This window comes from Hyla sarda, chromosome 3 (genome assembly GCF_029499605.1).
Source record: "Hyla sarda isolate aHylSar1 chromosome 3, aHylSar1.hap1, whole genome shotgun sequence".
NCBI classification, from domain to species: Eukaryota; Metazoa; Chordata; class Amphibia; order Anura; family Hylidae; genus Hyla; species Hyla sarda.
This window is the reverse complement of record NC_079191.1, coordinates 132419254-132442171: the sequence shown is the minus strand read 5'-3', so window position 1 is coordinate 132442171 and position 22918 is coordinate 132419254. Positions and strand designations below refer to the sequence as shown.

Below are 22918 nucleotides of genomic sequence, written 5' to 3'. Positions count from 1 at the left end.
CATTTTTTTTCGGTTACATTTTTGTTCTCATCCGACTTATTGATCGTTTTTTATACTTTTTTAAGTGTATACAAAGTGACCAAAAATATGCAATTTTGGACTTTGGATTTTTTCTTTTTACATGTACACCATTGAAAGTGCGGTTTAATTAAAAAAAATTTTTATAGTTCAGACATTCACGCATGTGGCAAAACCACATGTTTATATTTAGTTTGTTTTTTTATGGGAAAAAGAGGGTGATTCAAACCTTTATTAGGGAAGGGGTTAAATCATCTTTATTAACTTTTTTTTTGCAATGTTACAGCCCCCATAGGGGACTATAACATGCATTACACTGGTTGCCAGCACAGATAGCATAGATCAGTGTTTTCGGCACTCTACTGCTCCTGCTTGGATCTCAGGCACGGAGCATTCATTCGGCGATTGGACAACGAGGAGGCAGGTTGGGACCCTCTTTAGCCATGGGTCCCGGCTACAGTTACTCGCCAGTACCGACACAGATATGATCTTGGGAGCCGGCGCAGGACGTAAATATACGTCCTGCGTCGTTAAGGGGTTTATCATTCAGGTAAAACTTTTTTTAGGTACAAAAATAATGCAGGTGTAAAAATATATTGTTACAAACCTCTTTTTCCTCTTGTAAACCCTGGGTTTCTATTTTTAGACTATCCATAACTTCTTTCAACTTTTCCTCCTCCTTTTCTTTTTGCTTTTCAAGAATTTCCTTTTTCTTACTTGCCTCCTCAATAATCTTCTGGCTGTTAGCAGGGACATTTATTAAATCTTCTACCTATTGCAGCACAAAAGGAAGAGATATCCAATTTACCATACTATCATAAAGGTTAATTTGAGATTTCTCAAGAATCAACAGTAGTTGATGCGTCTAATCTGTGTGCCCCTTCATTGGAACTTTACCAACTGTGATAAGTTACACTTAACCCCCATTCTAATGATCTATTTGAGTCTCAGGGATGACAGTCTTATCACCTATCCTGTAAAGCCCTTTAACTATAATATCTGTGTGTAGAATACATACTGAAATAGTTAAAGAAGTACTCCGCAGCCCCAGCGTTCGGAACATTTTATTCTGAACGCTTGGAGTGGGCGGCGGGTCTTGACTTCACTGCCACGCCCCCTTGTGACTGCACACCCCCTCATGACTTCAAGCCACGCCCTTCAAAGCAAGTCTATGGGAGGGGGTGTGATGTCACAAGGGGGCATGGCAGTGACATTACGACCCCACATCCCGCACCCAGTGTTCTAAGTGAATGCCGGGTGCTGTACAGTGATCGCGTGGGTCCCAGATTAGATAGGGGATAAGATGTCTAGGGGCAGAGTACCCCTTCCACAAAACCCTTTAGCTAGTAAAGGGCATTTCCACAGTGAGTGGACCTCTTATTAACCAGTGTAAATGCCATTAAGTGAATGTTAACAGCGGTTTAAAGTTTTTTTTTACCACGTTAAGGATCAAAGATTACCTTTTCTTTGTCTTTTTGAAGTTGCTTTTGTAGCTTTTTTACTTTGCTTTTTGCATGTTTCAGCTTCTCACGTACATCAACATCTTGCAAGTCCAACTGAGTAAATTTTTCCCTATTCTCTTCAATAAATTTGGTGATTTTATTTATTTGCCTTGGAGAAAGTGTATATATTTTTTTAGATAAATGATTTAATGTTTGCAATTTATTACAAATGAAAAAAAAATAAAAACGCTTACTTCTCAACATCTTTCAAAGATTTATTCTTCTCTTTCATTTCTTCAGACAGCGACGTACTTTTTTCAGTTATCTCCTTTGTGTCTTCTTGAATTTTTGCTTTTTGAGCTTCCATGTCTTGAGTACGTTTCTGAAGATCATGTCTTGTAAACAAATGTAAAAGTAATTATTGGTCACAAAGCAGCTATTACTTGAAATACAAACCAAAAACTCTAATCATGTTTAGTGATTTAAACTAAATCTGTCTCCACTTATAGCACTGGTGAACTGCCAGAAGAGTTTCATAGATTACAATAAAATAATACCTGTTAAACCTTATATTTGGTCCGTGTGTTTATTTCCACAAATGTTGCCATATTAAGAGGAGAGGAGAAGTGTCATGGAGGCATGGTCTTGGGCACAATTGACAACCAGCACCCAGCTGAGCCCTGCTAAAATGCTGAACATGGCAAACTCTGCCTTTCTACCTCCTCATGCATCATTAAAAAGCTTGAAATGAGAGAGATGTCCTTTATATTTCCTATATACTTTAACAAAATTATTTTGTAGAATTGTTAATTCAACATTCAGCCTTCTAAAAATAATATTTGGCAGCTATTAAAGGGGGAACTACCGTGGAAAACCTTTTTTTTTTTAAATCAACTGGTGCCAGAAAGTTAAACATATTTGTATCTCACTTCTATTAAAAAATCTTAATCCTTCCAGCACTTTTTAGGGGCTGTATACTAAAGAGAAATCACAAAAAGAAATGCATTTCCTGTGATGTCCTGACCACAGTGCTCTCTGCTGACCTCTGCTGTCCATTTTAGGAACTGTCCAGAGAAGCATGTTTGCTATGGGGATTTTCTCCAGTTCCTAAAATGGACAGCAGAGGTCAGCAGAGAGCACTGGTCAGGACATCACAGGAAATGCATTTCTTTTTTGGATTTCTCTTTAGTATACAGCCCCTAAAAAGTACTGGAAGGATTAAGATTTTTTAATAGAAGTGATTTACAAATCTGTTTAACTTTCTGGCATCAGTCGATTGGGAAAAAAAAAAAAAAAAGGTAATATGAATTTTTTTTTTACTATAATGCACATATAAGGGAATACATTAAATAATTTATTAATTCCTTGACTCAGGACATATATTTACGCCCTGCACTGGCTCACGCGATATAACACGGGGTCACGCGGTGACCCCGCGTCATATCGGGTCAGTCCTGGTGGCAATCATCGTTGTCTGATCGCCGAATGACTGCTCAGTGCCTGAGATCCAGGCAGGAGCAGTTGATTGTGATAACACTGATCAATGCTATGCGATTGCATAGCAGTGATCAGTGTAGGAAATCAGTGTGTGCAATGTTATAGTCCCCTATGGGGGCTATGACATTGCAAAAAAAAATATATATATATTTTTTATAAAAAAGTGTTAATAGATGTGATTTAACCACTTGCCTTATAGAAGTCCTTTACCCATTACAAAAACGATGTAAATAAAAATATAAAGATACGTGGTATCACCTCGTGCGTAAGTGTCCGAACTATAAAAATATATTGTTAATTAAACCGCATGGTCAATGGCGTACACGAAAAAAAAAAATTCCAAACTCCAAAATAGAGTATTTTTGGTCACTTTTTATACCATAACATTTTCTTTTACATTTTTTTTTTATAAAAATCGAACAAAAATGGTACAGATAAAAACTTCATATCACGGCGCAAAAATTAGCCCTCATACACAGAAAGACAAAATCAAACCTATTTAAGTAGGGTATCATTTTAATCGTATGGACCTACAAAATAAAGAGAAGATGTAATTTTTACCAAAAAATGCACTGCTCAGAAACCAAAGCCCCCAAGTAACTAAATGGTTTTTTCCCTCAATGATTTTTTTTGTTTGTTGCACTGTAGATTTTTGGGTAAAATGACTGATGTTATTACAAAGTAGAATTAGTGGAACAAAAAATAAGCCATCATATGGATTTTTATGGAAAATTTAAAGGGATATGATTTTTAAAAGGTAAAGAGGAAAATGCAAAAACTGAAAAACGCTTAGTCCTTAAGGGATTTAACACTTAACTGGTAAAAAGACACACACTATATACAATATCCTAGGGTGAGAGCATAAAAACCAGTAGAAGGCACAAAGACGAATACTGTCTGTAGGAGGTCACTTTTCTAAGGTAAGACAGGGAGGGTATGAATTTGCTTTTTTGCCCATTATTTTGCAGACTCACAATGCAAAAGGAATGTGCCAAATAACAGTTAAAGAGTACCTGTCATCATCTAAACTTTCCCTGATCCCCCTTCCCATCTGTCCCTTACTCTAACTATGCCTATCCCTGATTTCACATGAAGCCTGGCCGGGACTCTGCTTCTGCCAGTCTTCCTGTATGCTGCTTTCCCTCTGCAGCAGTGTTTCCCAACCAGGGCACCTCCAGCTGTTGCAAAACTACAACTCTCAGCATGCCCAGACAGCCAACAGCTGTCCGGGCATGCTGGGAGTTGTAGTTTTGCAACAGCTGGAGGCACCCTGGTTGGGAAACACTGCTCTGCAGAGTGCATACAGACTAAGTACAGGGGAGGGATGGCAGCCTGTCTCTCTGCACTAAAAAGTCAATGCTGAGAACCAGGGGCTGATGGAGCAATTACAGAGGCAGTGATTAAGATGAATGTGGGGGGGCACAGAGCAGGGAGTGCAGTGAGATAATACAATGTATAAGATAACGTGTGGTGAGGGGCAGGGAGAACACAGAGCAGGGGGGAGGGGGAGGTGACTGGCCTCTGTTATATGAGAGGCATGTGCAGGCTTGTAGCTCACAGTGAGCTGAGAGTACTTAACTTCCGGTGGAAGGACCAGATCCCTTTCAGCATTAGTCCTAAAAGCTGTACACTTACTATGAAAAGCATAGGATGCTGCTTGCAGACCAGGCATAGAAGAGTGACCCCTAGTGGCCAAAAGTATAAAATGAAAAAAACTGGTATAAATATTAATATTTTTAAATGAAGATATATTACAATATGTCTTCATTAATGATTATGAACAACATATTAAAAGTTTTTGTTGATGACAGGTACTCTTTAAGGAATGCATTGATAAACGCTATAATATATCTATGTATGTATGTATATATCTCTCAATATATCACCAAATGTATTAAATGGTCACAGAGCATTTGATAAAATTTTGTGCAGGTCACATATTCTGAAATTTCTCTCTTCACATACACCAAAAAGCTAAGCTTAGTCTGGGCTGGTGTAGTTTTAGAGACTTCAGTTGCTTTGCGCTTTTTTTTGCCCCTTTTCACAAAAAGTCGCAGTTCATAAAAGCCTTCCATATCATGTGAATTGCCAAAATCAGTGGACTGCAACTCCAAAATCAGCAGAAATGTGTTAACCAAAAGGCAAAAATAAACCCTGCTTGTACTTTTTTACACACAAAACAGTCTAAAGACAATGATAAATGTCGGACATTGCGCAGGAAATAAAGCTCTATAAAACCAATTAGCTGCTGGGTGTACCTCAAGTATGCATTATGCTTTATTTTCTTACATTCTATAACACACTTACATGTAATACTGGCAGATCCGATTCTTCTTTTTAAATGCTTCATTCTCCAAAGTGAGAAATTCAAGGGCTTTATTTTTCTCTCCTTCTAACGCATCCTTTTCTTTTTCCACTAGTTTCACTCTATTGAGCTTTTCCAAGAGGAACAACAAAATGAAGTTATAAAATTGTATTTTTATTTATTTATCCTTTAGTGTTTAACAAGCAATTTTTTTCACCTAAACTTGCTTTTCACCCAAGAGCAAAAAAATTGGTTTCTACATGGCGGAAGACAAAAAAAAATACACCACTATTCGATATTGCATCACTGCCATTTAGATGGTACCTGGGTCCCTATTTGGACAGAAGAAAATGCTAGCTCTGTTTATAAGTGTATGAGGCAGGTCACTGCAGCAGCCAGTGACTGGCTGAGTAGATATCTACTTTAGGTCTTATAACAGGGACAAGAAATGAAATCCAGCATCAAAATGGCAGCAGATTGATTTATTAAGTACTAATTCTTTAAACCAGTATTTTTTTTTTCTTTTTTTTAATTTAAAAGGAGTCTCCAGCACAAATATTTGCGGCCATTACTCCCGGGCTGCTAGTATATAATACAAACAAGATTCACCTGCTGCCATTCCCTCAGTGTCCCAGTATCACCGATCCAGTCTTCATTCTGGTTGCCCGTGGTGGACGAGTCACACTACTGGCCACAGCAATGTTTGTCTAGGCCGGTCGACCGGTAGAGAGGCAGTGTGATTCATTGCGCGCCGGCATTGGCCAGTTATCCAGGAAAAGAAAAACAGCCAATTTGTTCAAAAAACAGCACAATGCCTGGCTGCGTGTGGTATTGAAGTTGAGTTTCATTTAAGTGAATGGGGCCATGTTGTAATACCACACAACCTGAGGACGTGTGTGGTGCAGTTTTTGGAAGAAATTAGCTGTTTTCATAATCCTGGAAAACCCCTGCAATCAAACTGGACAATCGAGCATCAGTCTTTTAGCCCATGATCCCATGTATATGATCAATATATGACAATATATAATACTGTGTAATATGTTTCTATTACCTGTGTAGCCTTGTCCTGTATGGCTATCCACCCATCCACTGCAGCACAGCCAGGCTCCCCTGGAAACTATGTGACTTATGACATGGTCTATTGTAGCTTGGATTTAGTGTAGAACAAGAACCCACCTTTTCCCCTCTTTGCTGATTTAAGGCTTCCACTCTGCGGCAAAGAAGTTCAATTGGCTCCTTTAATCTCCCTGAGCCAATAATGTCTTCTAAATATTCCAGCATTCCTTCATCATGCTCAGTTTGTCCTTTTGGCTTCATCATTGCAATTTGTTCTACTTCACCCTATCACAGATTAACACGAAACAAATACATGAATTGAAGTAGAGGAAAAATAACAATTCTTTACTCCTCTTTTTAAACATTGGCAATATATTCTGTCATTCACACAATTTCTTGGTCCCTAATGGGTCTCACACTAGGCTCAGATCAATGGGAAACCAATAATGAAGCAATTTTGCTTGTGCTTTTGCAAACAGATTTACATTCACAGTAACGTGTGCATTAAAAACAGCTCCAACATGCGGAAAAAAAAAATGTAATAAAACACAACAACACATTTTTGTATGCAATTGCTGGACAATGAAAAAAAGCACATGCTGGTAAGAACACCAAGCATAATAGAAGGCCAATAAAGGCTAAAAACTATTTTAGCAGCTTAAGGACAATGGACATTTAGGTCCTGTACATGAAGCAAGCACAGGAGCTGCGCCTGCTTCATGCATGGTGGGTCCGGGCTGCTAGCAGCAGCCAGGCACCCCCTGGTAATAGTGGGCATAAACGATCGCGCTCGACTGCCATTAAACATTCAGCTGCCATTATCAGCTCGGGGGTGCGCACTCATCGGACCTCCCGCTGTCTCAGGGCAGCTCCAGCAATCTCCTCCTCTTCTCTGCTTTTTGCAAGATCCACAGACTAAAGAAAACTTGTCAGTTTTTTCGCAAAGTGCATATACCGCATGGGTCCCGGTGAACCCGCCGGTAATTGCGGACATCAGCGTGATCGCTGATGTCCGCCATAATTCCTCAGATACAGTGATCAATATTGATCATAGCATCAGTGGTGGTTCCGTTGGCTGATCTGATCACCGGCGGGGATCAAATCAGCTAATATGGCGGCCAAATGTCTGCTCTCCTGCCATACATTTTATGGTATAATTAAAAGGTGTCATTACAAAGTACAATTGGTCACACAAAAAAGCCCTAATATTGGTCTGTAAAAATATAAAAAAGTAATGGCTCTTAGCAGGCGAGGAGGAAAAAGCAAAAAAGGCAAAATTGGAATTTTCCTGTGTCCTCAAGGGCAAAATGGGGTCTGGCTCGGAACTTACTCAGGCAGAAGAAGTGCAGTTGGTGGCGAAAACCAGCAGGATCAGCACATCTAAAGCAGGACCAGAACATAATGCTTGTTGCATTTTTCCAACATTGGCCCATAGTTTATAAGGGGGCCAGGGTCGGTTTATTGTAGTGTGTGATATTTTATTAATATTAAATTTCAGATTACTTAAATTCACAAATTAAACTAAAAATTTCTGATAATACAATTTAGCAAAACCTTTTTTTTTTTTTTTTTTTTTTTAAATATAAAGTGGGCGGGGCAATGCATTTTCGGCCAAGCACAGCCTAAATTTTAGGTTTTGGCCCAAAAGGAGTTAATAATTTGGATCTCTCTGCATGTGACAGTAGCTTTATGCTTATTTTAGTTTGCATTATTTTATTTGGAAAGCTGGGAAATGGGGGAGTGGGAATTTAAACTTATTGTGGGAGTGGCTTATTAACATTTAAGTCACAATTTTCTTTTTTTGCCCCCATAGGGAACTATTACCTGTATTTTTTTTCAAACAATGAACAAGGCTGCTTGCACACTTGATGCGCTGATTGGATGGCGCTCCAGCTAAACCGTGTTTTAATAATAGACACATGCTCTATTAACCTATATGGACAGCTTAGTGCAGGTGATCCCTTAAAAGCAAGGGACAACTCTAATAATCATAATCATATAAAGAATGAATAAAATTGCAATGAGAAAACAAATATTTATATAGTTTTTTTTTTTATAAATAAGACTTAGGAAAAATGAACATGTATAATTTTATCTATTTTTTTTTAAAATAGCGCTGCAAAACACTACATGTCACTATACATTTTCCAATATTGCGAGAAATAAAGTATTGACACATTAAAGGGTTCCTCTCATCAAATAAACTTTTGATATATTTTAGATTAATGTCGAATAACTTTCCAATAGCATGTTAATGAAAAATATGCTTCTTTCTATTGTATTTTTCCCGATAAGTCCTGTCAGCAAGCATTTCTGACTCATGCTGGAGTCCTAAACACTCAGAGCTGCCAGCCTGCTTTGTTCACAGCCAAACAGGCTGTGAACAAAGCAGGCTGGCAGCTCTGAGTGTTCTCCTTTGTGAACAAAGCAGACCGGCAGCTCGTAGTGTTTAGGACTCCAGCATGAGTCTGAAATGCTTGCTGCCAGGACTGGTAGGGAGACCCCTAGTGGTCATTTCTTCAAAGTGGAAAATTAAATAGAAAGAAGCATAATTTTTAATAACATGCAATTGTAAAGTTATTCTGCATACATTAATCTATAATATATCAAAAGTTTTTTTGATGAGAGGTACCCTTTAACCCCGTATTTGTGAGGATAAATATTTATGTCTTTAAATGGGTGTTCTCTTTAAAATTAATTTTTGCTAATGCACTCCTTATGGTAAATAAATCTTTAATATATTTTGTTAAAAAAAAAAAATATTCAGTTTTCCATGTTTTATTTGTTTTTAAAAAAGCTGCCACTAGGTGTCTCCCTACTTGTCCAGAAGAGCACATTTCCTCCCTTCTCTTGCACAGACTTTGGACTCCTGCTTAGTCCCAAATCAGGAAATGCATTCTGGGGTGCTGAGGGGTGTGTGCAGCCTTAGCCAATCATAGCTCGTCTCACACTGAACTGCTCTGGGCTGTGTGTAGAGTGAAGGAGGAAGTTCTCCCCTGTATGGCTACAGATTATGTCACGCCTGCAGGGGAATGCCCCCTTCCCAGTCTGTGAATCTGACAGTGAGCAGAAAATACATAGCAATATCAAGGTAGAAAACGAATAAAAATAAAGGTTATGTTTGCATTTGTTAAATGTCCTTTTACTTTAGGACATTTGGCAGTAATTTTTAAGAAAAATAAACTAAGTCAGATCTCATTAGGGATCAGTTTAGTTCTTAAGTGGATTTGAAGGGCCTGTATGTTCAAAACCCCTATAACTCACCCCATTTTAATAACTGCACCACTCAAAATTAAAACTGATATTTTAGGGTACGTTCACACGTACAGGATCTGCTGCATATTTTCAACAGCTGAATTTGCAACTCATTAAAGTTAATGGGTAGCAAATTTAGATGAAAAAAAGTATATGCAGCAGTTCCTGTACGTGTGAACGTACCCTTAGGGTCAGTTCATACGTATATATTTTTGCTGCTGATCTGCTGAAGATTGTGTTGCTCCATGACTATAATGGGTAGCAAAATCTGCAACAGAAAATACATACGTGTGAACTGATCCTAAGGGATCTGCTGCATATTTTTTCCAGCTAATTTTGCTACATATTAAAGTTAAAGTTAATGGCAAAATCAGCTGCACAAAACAAGCAAATATTCGGGGTATGTTCACACGTACAGGATCCTGCGCAGATTTTAAGTGCAGGATTTGTAACTGCAGATTAGAAGCTGTGCTCAGTCATTTAGTTTACATTGAAATCTGCAGCTTCAAATCCTGCGCATTAAACTGCACAGGATCCTGCACGTGTGAACGTACCCTTAGAGTATGTTCAAACGTGCATGTTTTCTGCTGAAGATATTCTATCCATTGAAGTCAATGAGCAGCAAATCTGCAGCAATAGGGTAAAGGACACGTTCACACGTACAGGATCTGCTGCATATTTTGTGCAGCAGATTTTGCTACTCATTAACTTCAATGGGTAGCAAAATCAGCTGCTGAAAATATGCAGCAAAAATATACCTGTATATTTTTTGTTACAGATCTGCTGCTGCAGATTTTGTTGGCCACTAAAGTTAATAAGTAGTAAAATCATTTGCCATTTTGCTCCATTTTTTTCTATAACACAGAAAGAGGAATGCAACAAATTTTTGACATTTTTAGAAATATCCTATATGCGGCACTAGAACGCTATATGATACACATAGGCCTCTAGTGGATTTTGGATCTTCTTGGGATATTTTGTAGGCATCATATCAAGATGCAGAGGCCTTAAATATTTTTGCAAAACACATTGATGTCTTCATTGGTACCATTTTGAGATACATGTGACACTCTGAAGGCTTTTTAGTCTACAGTATTGTTGTATGAGGTTGTATGAAGAAAAATAAAAAAGTACAAAAAGTATTCAAACTTTTTAATGGTTTATCACATTTACATAAGAATTTTTTCCCCCCATCAAACAGGTTAAAAAAAGGATTTTTTTTGCTGACAATTCATATTGGGGGAAAGGGGTATTGTGTATATTTTTTTAACCCCTTAAGGACCAAGCCCATTTTGACCAGGCCAATTAAAATTTTTTCCTTTTTTCCTACCCTCCTTCTAAAATCTATAGCTCCTATAACTTTCAGTACAGATGACAGCGCAAAAAATTAAGCCCTCATATCACCCTATATGGCGGTATGAGGGCTCATTTTTTGCGCCGTCATCTGTGCTTTTTATCGATACCACATTTGCATATATAAAACTTTTAGATAATTTTTTAATAAATTTTTTGGGGAGTAAAATGTGACAAAATATTTTGATAGTTCGGACATTTACGCACGCGGCGATACCAAATATGTTTATAAAAATAAAAAAAATGTTTTTACGCTTTTTGGGGGTAAAATGGGAAAAATTTTCAATTTTCATTTTTATTGGGGGAGGGGATTTTTCCTTTTACATTTTTTTTCAACTTCTAGCAGTCATTTGATTGCTAATACTGTTCAGTGCTACCCATAGGGCATAGCACTGATCAGTATTATCGGCTATCTTCTGCTCTGGTCTGCTCGATCTCAGACCAGAGCAGGAGACGCCGGGAGACGGACGAGTGGAACTCCGTCCCCCATGATAGCAGCCGGAACCTGCCGTGTATGACCCGAGCACCGCTCCGAAGCTCGCAGTCATACACAGGGCGTAAATGTACGTCCTGGTGCACGAAATACCGCCCAACAAGGACATACATTTACGTCCGTGGTCATTAACCTCTTAAGGACACATAACGTACCGGTACATCATGAATCTGCTCCCGTTCTATAACGCGGGGCCACGGCCGGGACCCGTTGCTAATAGCTTGCAGCATTGATCACGGTGCCGTGCGCGATTAACCTTTTAGATGCGGCGTACAAAGTTGAACGCTGTGTCTAAAGTGAGAGTAAAACTATGCCGGTTAGCTCAGGGAGCTGTTCGGGATCGCCGCGGTGATCGCTGAGGCATCCCAAACAGCTTACAAGACAGCTGGAGGATTCCTACCTGCCTCCATGCTGTCCGATCGCCGAATGACTGCTCAGTGCCTGAGATCCAGGCATGAGCAGTCAAGGGGCAGAATCATCGATCAGTGGTTTCCTAGGAGAAACCACTGATCAATGTTAAAGATCAGGGTGCGCAGTGTTATAGCTCCTTTTGGGAGCTATAACATTGCCAAAAAAAAAAAAAAGTGGAAAAAAAAAAGTGAAGATCATTTAACCCCTCCCCTAATAAAACTTTGAATCACCCCCCTTTTCCCATAAAAATAAAAAAAAAACGGTCAATGGCGTAAGCGTAATTTTTGGTCACTTTTTATATCATGAAAAAATTATCAATAATACCTATCAATGCATAAATGTTACCGCTAAAAACTTCAGATCACGACGCAAAAAAGTTATAGGGTATCATTTTAATCGTATGGACCTACAGAATAAAGATATGGTGTCATTTTTACCGAAAAATTTACTGTGTAGAAATGGAAGCCCCCAAAAAATGGCACTCTTCAATTTTGTCTCACAATGATTTTTTCCCGTTTTGCCGTATATTTTTGGGTAAAATGACTGATGTCATTACAAAGTAGAATTAGTGGCGCAAAGAATAAGCCATCATATGGATTTTTAGGTGCAAAATTTAAAAAGTTATGAATTTTTAACCCCTTAAGGACGCAGCCCATTTGGGCCTTAAGGACGCAGAAATTTTTATTTTTACGTTTTCATTTTTTCCTCTTCGCCTTCAAAAAATCATAACTCTTATATTTCCATCCACAGACTAGTATGAGTGCTTGTTTTTTGCGCGACCAGTTGTCTGTTGTAATGCCATCACTCACTTTACCATAAAATGTATGGCGCAACCAAAAAAATACTATTTGTGTGGGGAAATTAAAAAGAAAAACGCAATTTTGCTAATTTTGGAAGGTTTCGTTTTCACGCCGTACAATTTATGGTAAAAGTGACATGTGTTCTTTATTCTTTGGGTCAATACGATTAAAATGATACCCGTGATAACATACTTTTCTATTACTGTTCCGCAAAAATAAAAAAAATGAAAACTTTTTAACACAATTAGTACGTTTAAGATCCCCCTATTTTGAAGGCCTATAACTTTTTCATTTTTCCGTATAAACGGCGGTATGAGGGCTCATTTTTTGCGCCGGGATCTGTACTTTTTATTGATACCATATTGGCTTATATAAAACGTAATAAATTTTTTACTGATTTTTGGGGAATAAAAGGTTATAAAAAAAAGCAGCTATTTTGGACTTTTTTTTATTTACGCACGCGGCGATACCAAATATGTATATAAAAAAAATGTAAACACTTTTTTGGGGTGAAATAGGGAAAATGGGGCAATTTACGTATTTTATTCGGGGAGGGGGTATTTAATTTTTTTTTAACTTATCTTTACACTTTAATAGTCCCCATAGGGGACTATTTAAAGCAATCATTTGATTGCTAATCCTGCTCAGTGGTATGTATAGGACACAGCACAGATCAGGGTTATCTGTCATCTTCTGCTCTGGTCTGCGGGAAGGCAGATCAGAGCAGAAGACTGCCGGAAGACAACGGAGGCAGGTGAGGGGACCTCCGGCTGCCGTGCAGGATGATTGGATCGCCGTGGCAGCGCTGCGGGCGATCCGATCATCCAATTAAGTGACCGCAATGCTGCAGATGCCGTGATCGGTATTGATCACGGCATCAGAGGGGTTAATGGCGGACCCCTGGCTGCGATCAACAGCAGGGACCTGCGCGGCATGATCCGGGCATCGCTCCGATGCCCGCGGTTATGCTTAGGACGTAAATGTACGTCCTGGTGCGTTAAGTACCACGTCACCAGGACGTACATTTAAACCTTCGTCGTTAAGGGGTTAAATGTAAGGAGGAAAAAACGAAAATGCAAAAACAGAAAACCCCCGGGTCCTTAAGGGGTTAAGGGCACTGAATGCAAAATGAATGTCCTACTGTTTAAATACTTAACAAACCAAGACGTACGTTTACGACCTGGGCAGCAAACCTAATATGAAGCGAGCACAGGAGCTGCATTTGCTTCATAGACTGAGTGGGAGGGGTTATCAGCAGCCATACACTTATAGTCAATGATTGAGTATGGCGATCCTGCTGTTATCAATAAGAGATTGTAGCACTTAACAGAACATGTATGCAGGGGTCTGATCGGAGGTCTTCCCACCTAGCTTTGATCTGCTGCTAGAGCCTGCTTTGCCAGCAGCAACAGCATAGCATTACTCAGATAAAGAAATCTGGAAATTGCAAATAAATGTCCCTTAAAGGGGTTCTTCGGTGCTTAGACATCTTATCCCCTATTAAAAGGATAGGGGATAAGATGCCCGATCATGGGAGTCCCGCCACTAAGGACCCCCGGGATCTTGCACGCGGCACCCCGTTTGTAATCAGTCCCCGGAGCGTGTTCGCCTACGGGAGGGGGTGTGACAGCTATCACGCCCCCTCCTGTAGGCTTGCGTGCTGTCACACGGGGGCAGAGGCGTGCCGTCACGCGCCGCCAGCCTTGTGGTCGTCGGTATTCAGACACGGAACGAACACGCTCCGGGGACTGATTACAAACAGGGTGCCGCGTGCAAGTTCCTGGGGGTCCCAGCGGCAGGACTCCCGCGATCAGGCATCTTATCCCCTATCCTTTGGATAGGGGATAAGACGTCTAAGCACCGGAGAACCCCTTTAAGGGTGTTACTAAAATAAAAAATGGAACAAGAACAGATAGATCAAAAAAGGCATACGCACAAAAGTGGTACTGATAAACTACAGATCACAGCAGAGAAAAATTTGCCCTAAAAAAAAAAGTTATGGGAGTTAAAACAGCAAATTTAAAAACTTTATTTAAGTTTGGCTTTTTTAGAAGCAGTACAATAGAAAAGCTATGTAAAAATCAGTATAATTTTAGTTTTATTGACCCACAGAATAGAGATAACATGTCATTTGTACCGCAAAGTGCACTCAGTAAATACGAAACCTTCCAATAGTTGCAAAATTGCAATTTTCTTTTCAATTTCCCCTCACAAAATATTTTTGGCTTTGTCATACATTTTATGGTAAAATGAAAGGTGTCATTACAATGTAGAATTTGTTGCGCAAAAAACGTTATGTCTCTTAAAAAGGATAGGTGAAAAAACAAAAACAAACAAACATTAAACTTAAAAGGAAACTTGCTGTGTCCTAAGGGCAGAATTGGCTGTGCCCTTAAGGGGTTGACATGAAATTACTTTATTTTGACATTATGTTCTGCTTGCACAGATTTGTACTACAATGTATTATGCCTGTCAGTGATAAACCGAAAAGCATAACAGATCAGACTATGGCGCCTTGGGAAGAGCCTGTTTGGCTTCTGTAGGCAGGAAACAAGAGGCAGTTCTGAGGTCTCTGGTTGCCATGGCTACCATCAGGACCCTGCAATTACACTGCAGGGTCCTGATGGAGAACAGCTCGCTTCCTCTATCACCCGATTTGATGCTGCGGTCATTCTGACTACAGCATTGAAAGGTTTAGCTGTCAGTATGGAAGCTCCGCTCCTGACAGTTGTGGCCAGTGCCCGGCAATGCGTATTAGCCGTGATGACACAGATTGCGGTGACGGGATTGAATAGATGTATAAATACATGTCCATCTGTGGGAAACAAGCTTTTAGTAAAAATTTTTGCAGAATAATAGTTTATATATCACCAACAGATTCCACAGCACTTTACAATTTTGGGGTGTGTGGCCGGATAAAAGACATCTAACATTGCAATATTACACACTAAATATTCAAACAAAAAAGGATTGGGGAACCTGCTCACAAGAGCTTACAGACTATGAGGAAAGGGGTTCGAGGCAAAAGGCAGAAAGTGCCTTATTGATACAAAAATAAGTTGGATTACATAAAAAGGTGGGTGAACCAGTCACCAGCTGATCTCTGAATTCTGAATCTCTGAAGTGCATACAGTGTAGGGTGAGGCTGCCAAATGTCACTTTTGATGTCTCCCAGATCCATAGGTCTCTAAAGAGGGCAAATGATAGTAAGCGAGACCATTATTAGGCCTGCTTGATGAGATGCGTCTTTGGAGCATGTATCAAATTGTGGATGTTGGGTATAATTCTGAGGATTTGGGGTATCGCATTCCAGAGAACTTGTGCAGTACGAACAAAAGTCTAGGAGACGGGAGTGAGAAGTTTGAATTATTGAAGAGGTTAGTTTTAGATCATTGGGAGAGCATGTGTAGGATAGTAGACAGAAATGAGGGAGGAGATGTAGGGAGGTGCAGCACTGTGGAAAGCTTTGTGGGAAAGTGTAAGGATTTTGTACTCTATTCTGGACTGAGCGGATAACCTATGTAGTGACTTGCACATTGGGGATGGGAGACATGACTGTAAACACTGTAGAGGAAGAGGAGCCTGGCTGAGACATTTAGGGTGGACTAAATAGAGGAGAGTTAAGTGAAGGAATATTAGTAAGGAGTTAACACAGTCAAGACAAATGAATAAAAGCAGCAACGAGAGTTTTAGCGGTTTCAATAGTAAGAAACTAGCAGATTTTGGAGATTTCTTTTTAAAAGGTGCAGGTGACAAGAATTTGAGATTGAATAAAGGGAGTGAAAGACTGATCAGAGTCTAGCATAATGAGAGAGATACACACACGTATTTTGTAGGAGTGCAGGGGTGATGTTAAAGCGGTACTCAGGCCCTGAGACATCTTTTCCCCTATCCAAAGGATAGGGGATAAGATGTCTCACCGCAGGGGTCCCATCACCAGGGGCCCCGCAATATTGTAATCGCCACCCACCTGTTTGAGCTGCCCGATGCGGTGCCAGCTCACTAACAGCCGGGTGGCGGCCACAGGCCGGAGTATCGTCACGACTCCGCCCCCTTGTGACGTCCCCCCCCACCTATGCAAATCTCTGGGAGGGGGCATGACGGCTGTTCTAAATTTATAAAATGGACAGGGTCCAACGTACCTGCTGATTAAACACAGGTGTAAGTATTAGCTTAAATTTACTCAAGTTCTGAGCTGGTACATATTTCACTTACAGGTGCACAGGACAGCCACAGCTGTGCTTAGATTTATTAAGAGACATGCATCTCTGGTACAACAGTAAGGGTTTGCTTAACCCCTTAAGGACCACAGGTCTTTCCACTTTCGTTTTTTTTCCCACCTCACCTTTTAAAAATCATAACCCTTTCAATTTTGCACCTAAAAATCCATATGATGCAGGGATGTGGAATTTCTATCGCCCGACGCCTGGAAGATGCCGTTTCGGGTGCCGGGCAGGTGAATTTTTCCGGCCCTTAGCCCGGCTTCGGGCAAGCAGGGCCGGTGTGAGGTGAAAAATTCAAACCCGTGAAAAAATCGGAACGCACCTCCCCTTCGCTCTCCGAAGCTACAGCGGGGAGGAGCGAGGGCAGAGCCATGGGTTTGATTTTTTTTCACCGCACGTCTGCAGGAGATAACCTCACACTGGACCTGACAAGCGCTGCAGCGCTCTGCAGTCTGTATGGAACGGGCTCCCGACTCGTGCCCGCTCCATACTCTGCAGACCCCGGCTGTGTAAACTTGCGTCCTCCGAAGCAGAGCATGGGAAATTAGAAGCTGTCTCTCCCATGCTCTGCCTTCTTTCTCCCCGTGCAGACCTGCACCCTCTGCCTTCGCTCCCCCCAGCTCTAGCTTCGGAGAGCTGAGGGGAGGAGCAGACACACAGGGCGAACGTTTCACACCGCCACTAATAACTAGCATGCGGCGCTCAGCAGTCTGTATGGAGCGGGCTCCAGACTCGTGCCCGCTCCATACTCTGCAGCCCCCGGCTGTTCTCAGTAGCTGGGGGCCGCCGCTAATAGCCAGCATGCTAGTGGGGTGGATCTCCCCTCCTGCAGTGTGATCACATGGGGGAGATCCACTATGGAGGTAGCTGGAGGGCTTACCTCTGTTCCCTGCCGTCCTGTCCGTGGCTCTGTCATTGATAGAACCTGGCTGGACCAGGCTCTATCAATGGATCCCAGAGCAAACAGATCAATGAGTTCAATAGAAATCTATTCATCTGTATGAGGAATCTAATGATTCCTCCTATAAATCTAATAAAGTGTAAAAAATAAATAAATAAAACACACATTAACCCTTCCATGTTAAAAGTTCAAATCACCCCCTTTTCCTATATAAAACGTGCAAACATAATAAAAATGAACATATTTGGTATTGCTGCGCGCGTAATTGTATGACCTATTAAAATATAACATTATGTATTCCATACGGTAAATGTAAAAAAAAATACCAAACCACAGAATTGCTATTTTTATAATATCCCAGAAAAAAAAAAGTTCAAAAGTGATTAAAATGTCAGATCAATACCAAAATGGTACCAATGACCCATCATACAGCCTGGTATGTGGAAAAAAATAAAGCTACAGGGGTAAAAAAATAAATAAAAAAAAAGAAGGCAATTAAAAAAAATTCTAAAAAGTTCAGATTTTTTTTTTACATTTGTAAAACATGACGTAAACTATAGAAATCTGGTATTGCTGTAACCAGGCGCCTAAAGTGTGAAACTAACATGTTATCTCAACCACAAGGTAAATGGCGCAGAAAAGAAAACCACCAAATCTGCAAAATTATCTTTTACTATTTCAATTTCACCTAATATATTTTTTTTGGTTCAGGGAATATCTTATTGAAAAATTAAAAAGGTGTCATTATAGTAGGTAGTTATGACTATTATAGGTCGAGGAGGAAAAAATTTGAGCTTAAAAGCGAAAATTGGCTCGAACAAGTGGATCGTCATGAGGGACAAGCAGATTTTGCTCCATTTTAGTCCCGTGGACAAGTAGTTTTTTTAAAATAAAATTTCCACCACCCTGTGATGGCTCAATTTTTGCGCCACCAATTCTACTCTGCAGTGACATCAGTCATTCTACGGCAAAATGGAAAAAAAATCATTGTGGGACGAAATTGAAGAAAATATGCCAATTTGTATCTTTTGAGGGCTTCCGTTTCTACGCAGTACATTTTTCTATAAAAATTACACCTTATATTTATTCTGTAGGTCCATACGGTTAAAATGATTCCCTACTTATATAGGTTTGATTTTGTCGTACTTCTGGAAAAAATAACTACATGCAGAAAAATTTATACGTTTAAAATGGTCATCTTCTAACCCCTATAACTTTTTTATTTTAACGCGTATGAGGGCTCAGTTTTTGCGCCCATTTTTGTATTGATCGGACTTTTTGACTGCTTTTTATTCATTTTTCCATGATATAAAAAGTGACAAAAAATATGTTTATTTTGGACTTTGGATTTTTTGGCACATACGCCATTGACCGTGTGGTTTACTTAATGATCTATTATTTATAGTTCAGACATTTACGCACGTGGCGATACCACATATGTTTATATTTATTTACATGTTTATTTTTTTTATGGGAAAGGGGGTGATTTGGCCTTTTATTTGTGAAAGGGTTAAATCACATTTATTAGCTTATTTATTTTTTTACACACTTTTTTTTGCAGTGTTATAGCTCCCATAGGGGGCTAACACTGCACACACTGATCTTATACACTGTTCACTGCAAAGCCCCAGCTTTGCATTGATCAGTGTTGTCAGCGGTCGATAGCTCAAGCCTGCATCTCAGGCTTGGAGTAATCACCGAACGGACGTGCCGGAGGAAGGAAAGCGGACCTCCGCTCGCATCCCAGCTGATCGGGACACCGCATTGTCACTGCGGTGGTCCCGATTAGCACCACCGAGCAGCTAAAGAATCTAAAGGGTTAATAGCATGCAGCACCGTGATCGCTGCCGCGCGCTATTAGCCCCGGCTTCAGCTACATGCCAGGACTGACCAGATATGACACGGGATCACCGCGTGAGCCTGCGTTATATTGCGGAAGCCGGCCAAGGACGTAAATATACGTCCTTGGTCGTTAAGGGGTTAACCCCTTAAGGACCTAGGGCGTATGGATACGCCCTGGCTTTCTGGTACTTAAGGACCCAGGACGTATCCATACGCCTGTGGGAATTTCTGTCCCCGCCGCGCGCCGGGCGGGGACAGGACCGGGGTGCCTGCTGATATCGATCAGCAGGCACCCCGCGCAAATGCCCAGGGGGGGTCATCAGAGCCCCCCCATGTCGGCGATCGGCGCAAATCACAAGTGAATTCACACTTGCGACGATTCGGGTCTATGGCAACCCGAATGGACTATGACCCGGAATAGAAGGGGGATCGCGGGTGTCCAAGACATCCACGATCCCCCTGAAGCGATAGGAGTGCCACCCCTGCTATCCCTGCTATTGATCATCAAGACGCGATGACCAATAGCAGATCGGGGGCGGGGGGCTTTACTTTCGGTTTCCCCGTCCTGCCCACCCACAATAGGCTGGGCAGAACGGGGAAACGACACAGGACCGGCGCCAAAGTCCACACACCCATCAGCAACGGGCGACGATCGACGGAAGAGGACGGCGACGCAGCTCCGCGGATCCTACGGAAGCCGGTGAGTTGCTTAGCAACATCTGGAGGGCTACAGTCTGAGACCACTATAGAGTGGTCTCTAAACTGTAGCCCTCCAGATGTTGCAAAACTACAACTCCCAGCACGCCCAGAGAGCTGTTTAGGCATGCTGGGATTTGTAGCTTTGCAACAGCTGGAGAGCTACAGTTTGAGACCACAGCACAATGATCTCTATACTGTCGCTCTCCAGATCTTGCAAAACTACAACTCCCAGCATGCCCACATAGCAGTTTGCTGTCTGAGCATGCTGGGATTTGTAGTTTTGCAACATCTGGAGGTCCACAGTTTAGAGATCACTGTGCAGTGGTCTCTAAACTATAGCTCTCCAGCTGTTGCAAAACTGCAAATCCCAGCATGCCCAAACAGCAAACAGCTGTCTCGGCATGCTGGGAGTTGTAGTTGTGTACCTCCAGCTGTTGCATAACTACATCTCCCAGCATGCCCTTCGGCTATCAGTACATGCTGGGAGTTGTAGTTTTGCAAAAGCTGGAGGCACACTGGTTGGAAAATATTGAGTTAGGTAACTGAAGGTTTTCCAAACCAGTGTGTCTCCAGCTGTTGCAAAAGTACAACTCCCAGCATGCATGATCTGTCAGTACATGCTGGGAGTTGTAGTTTTGAAACAGCTGGAGGTTTGCCTGCCCCATGTGAACGTACAGGGTACATTCACACAGGCAGGTTTACAGTTAGTTTTCTGCTTCAAGTTTGGGCTGCGGCTAATTTTTCGCCGCAGCACAAACTCCTAGCGGTAAACTCACTGTAAACGCCCGCCAGTGCGAATGTATCCTAAAAACACTACACCAAAATAAAGAGTAAAACACTACATATACACCCCCTTACACTGTCTCCCCCCCCCCCCCCAATAAAAATGAAAAATGTATCATACGGCAGTGTTTCCAAAACGGAGCCTCCAGCTGTTGCAAATCCCCAACTCCCAGCATTTCCGGACAGCCACTGACTGTCCAGGCATGCTGGGAGTTTAGCAACAGCTGGAGGCATGCTGTTTGGGAATCACTGGCGTGGAATACCCCTATGTAATCCCCATGAAATCCTCAAATGCGCATGGCGCTCTCTCACTTCAGAGCCCTGTCGTATTTCAAGGAAACAGTATAGGGCCACATAAGGGGTATTTCCGAACTTGGGAGAAATTGCACTACAAATTTGAAGGCTTTTTTTCCCCTTTTACCCCTTATGAAAAATTGGGGTCTACACCAGCCTGTTAGTGTAATTTTTATTTTATTTTTTTTAAACTATCATGCTGGTTTTGCACCACTTTTTATTTTGACAAGCGGTAAAAGCAAAAAAAGACCCCCAAAATTTGTAACGCAATTTCTCCTGAGTACTGAAATTCCCCAAATGTGGGCGTAAAATTTTCTGCAGATGCACAACAAGGCTCAGGAGTGAAAGCGCACTATGTACATTTGAGGCACAAATTGGTGATTTGCACAGGGGTGGCTGATTTTACAGCGGTTCTGCCATAAACACAAAAAATACCCACATGTGACGCCATTTTGGAAACTACACCCCTCACGGAATGTAACAAGGGGTATAGTGAGCATTTACGCCCCAGAGGCGTTTGACAGAATAGTTGGATGGGAAAATGAGGAAAAAATTTTTTTTTCCCTAAAATGCTGGTGTTACCCTAAATTTTTCATTTTCACAAGGGAAAATAGCCCCCCAAAATTTGTAACCCCATTTCTTCTGAGTAAGAACATACCCCATATGTGGATGTAAAGTGCTCTGCGGGTGCACTACAATGCTCAGAAGAGAAGGAGCGCCATTGGGATTTTGAAGAGAAAATTTGTCCGGAATTGAAGGCCACGTGTGTTTACAAAGCCCCCATAGTGCCAGAACAATGGACTCCCCCCACATGTGACCCCATTTTGGAAACTACTCCCCTCACGTATGTAATAAGGGGTACAGTGAGCATTTACGCCCCACAGGTGTCTGAGATTTTTGGAACAGTGATTCGTGTAAATGAAAAATTTAATTTTTCATTTGCACAGCCCACTGTTCATGCCAATGGGGTGTAAATACTCACTGCACCCCTTATTAAATTCTGTGAGGGGTGTAGTTTCCAAAATGGGGTCACATGTGGCGGGGGTCGACTGTTCTGGCACCACGGGGGGCTTTGTAAACGCACACGGCCCCCGACTTCCATTCCAAACAAATTCTCTTTCAAAAAGCTCAATGGCGCTTCTCCTCTTCTGAGCATTGTAGTGCGCCAAGCAGAGCCCTTGACGTCCACACATGGGGTATTTCCATACTCAGAAGAAATGGGGTTACAAATTTTGGTGGTCATTTTCTCCTATTAACCCTTGTAAAAATGTAAAATTTGGGGACAACACAGCATTTTAGTGAAATTTTTTTTTTTCATTTACACATCCAACTTTCACAAAAAGTGGTGAAATACCTGTGAGATGTTAATGCTCACTGTACCCCTTGTTATGTTCCTTGAGGGGTGTAGTTTCCAAAATAGTATGCCATGTGGTTTTTTTTTTTTGCATTTCTGGCACCCTAGGTGCTTCCTAAATGCGACATGCCCCCCAAACCCCATTTCAGCAAAATTTGCTTTCCAAAAGCTAAATGTGACTCCTTCTCTTCT

General features: G+C 41.2%; 1 protein-coding gene across 5 annotated transcripts in view; it reads right to left on the bottom strand.

Annotated features, from left to right (window-relative positions):
- Positions 1 to 22918, bottom strand: part of SMC4 (structural maintenance of chromosomes 4) — a 99308-nt gene that overhangs the window by 60661 nt on the left and 15729 nt on the right. For all 5 annotated transcript variants that reach the window (XM_056565061.1, XM_056565060.1, XM_056565058.1 and 2 more), the window contains exons 6-10: positions 6439 to 6603; positions 5265 to 5392; positions 1715 to 1855; positions 1479 to 1629; positions 626 to 790 (exon numbers count right to left, since the gene is read on the bottom strand). In XM_056565061.1, coding sequence (XP_056421036.1) covers positions 626 to 790; positions 1479 to 1629; positions 1715 to 1855; positions 5265 to 5392; positions 6439 to 6603 — 750 coding nt within the window. The remainder of the gene's footprint in view (positions 1 to 625; positions 791 to 1478; positions 1630 to 1714; positions 1856 to 5264; positions 5393 to 6438; positions 6604 to 22918) is intronic.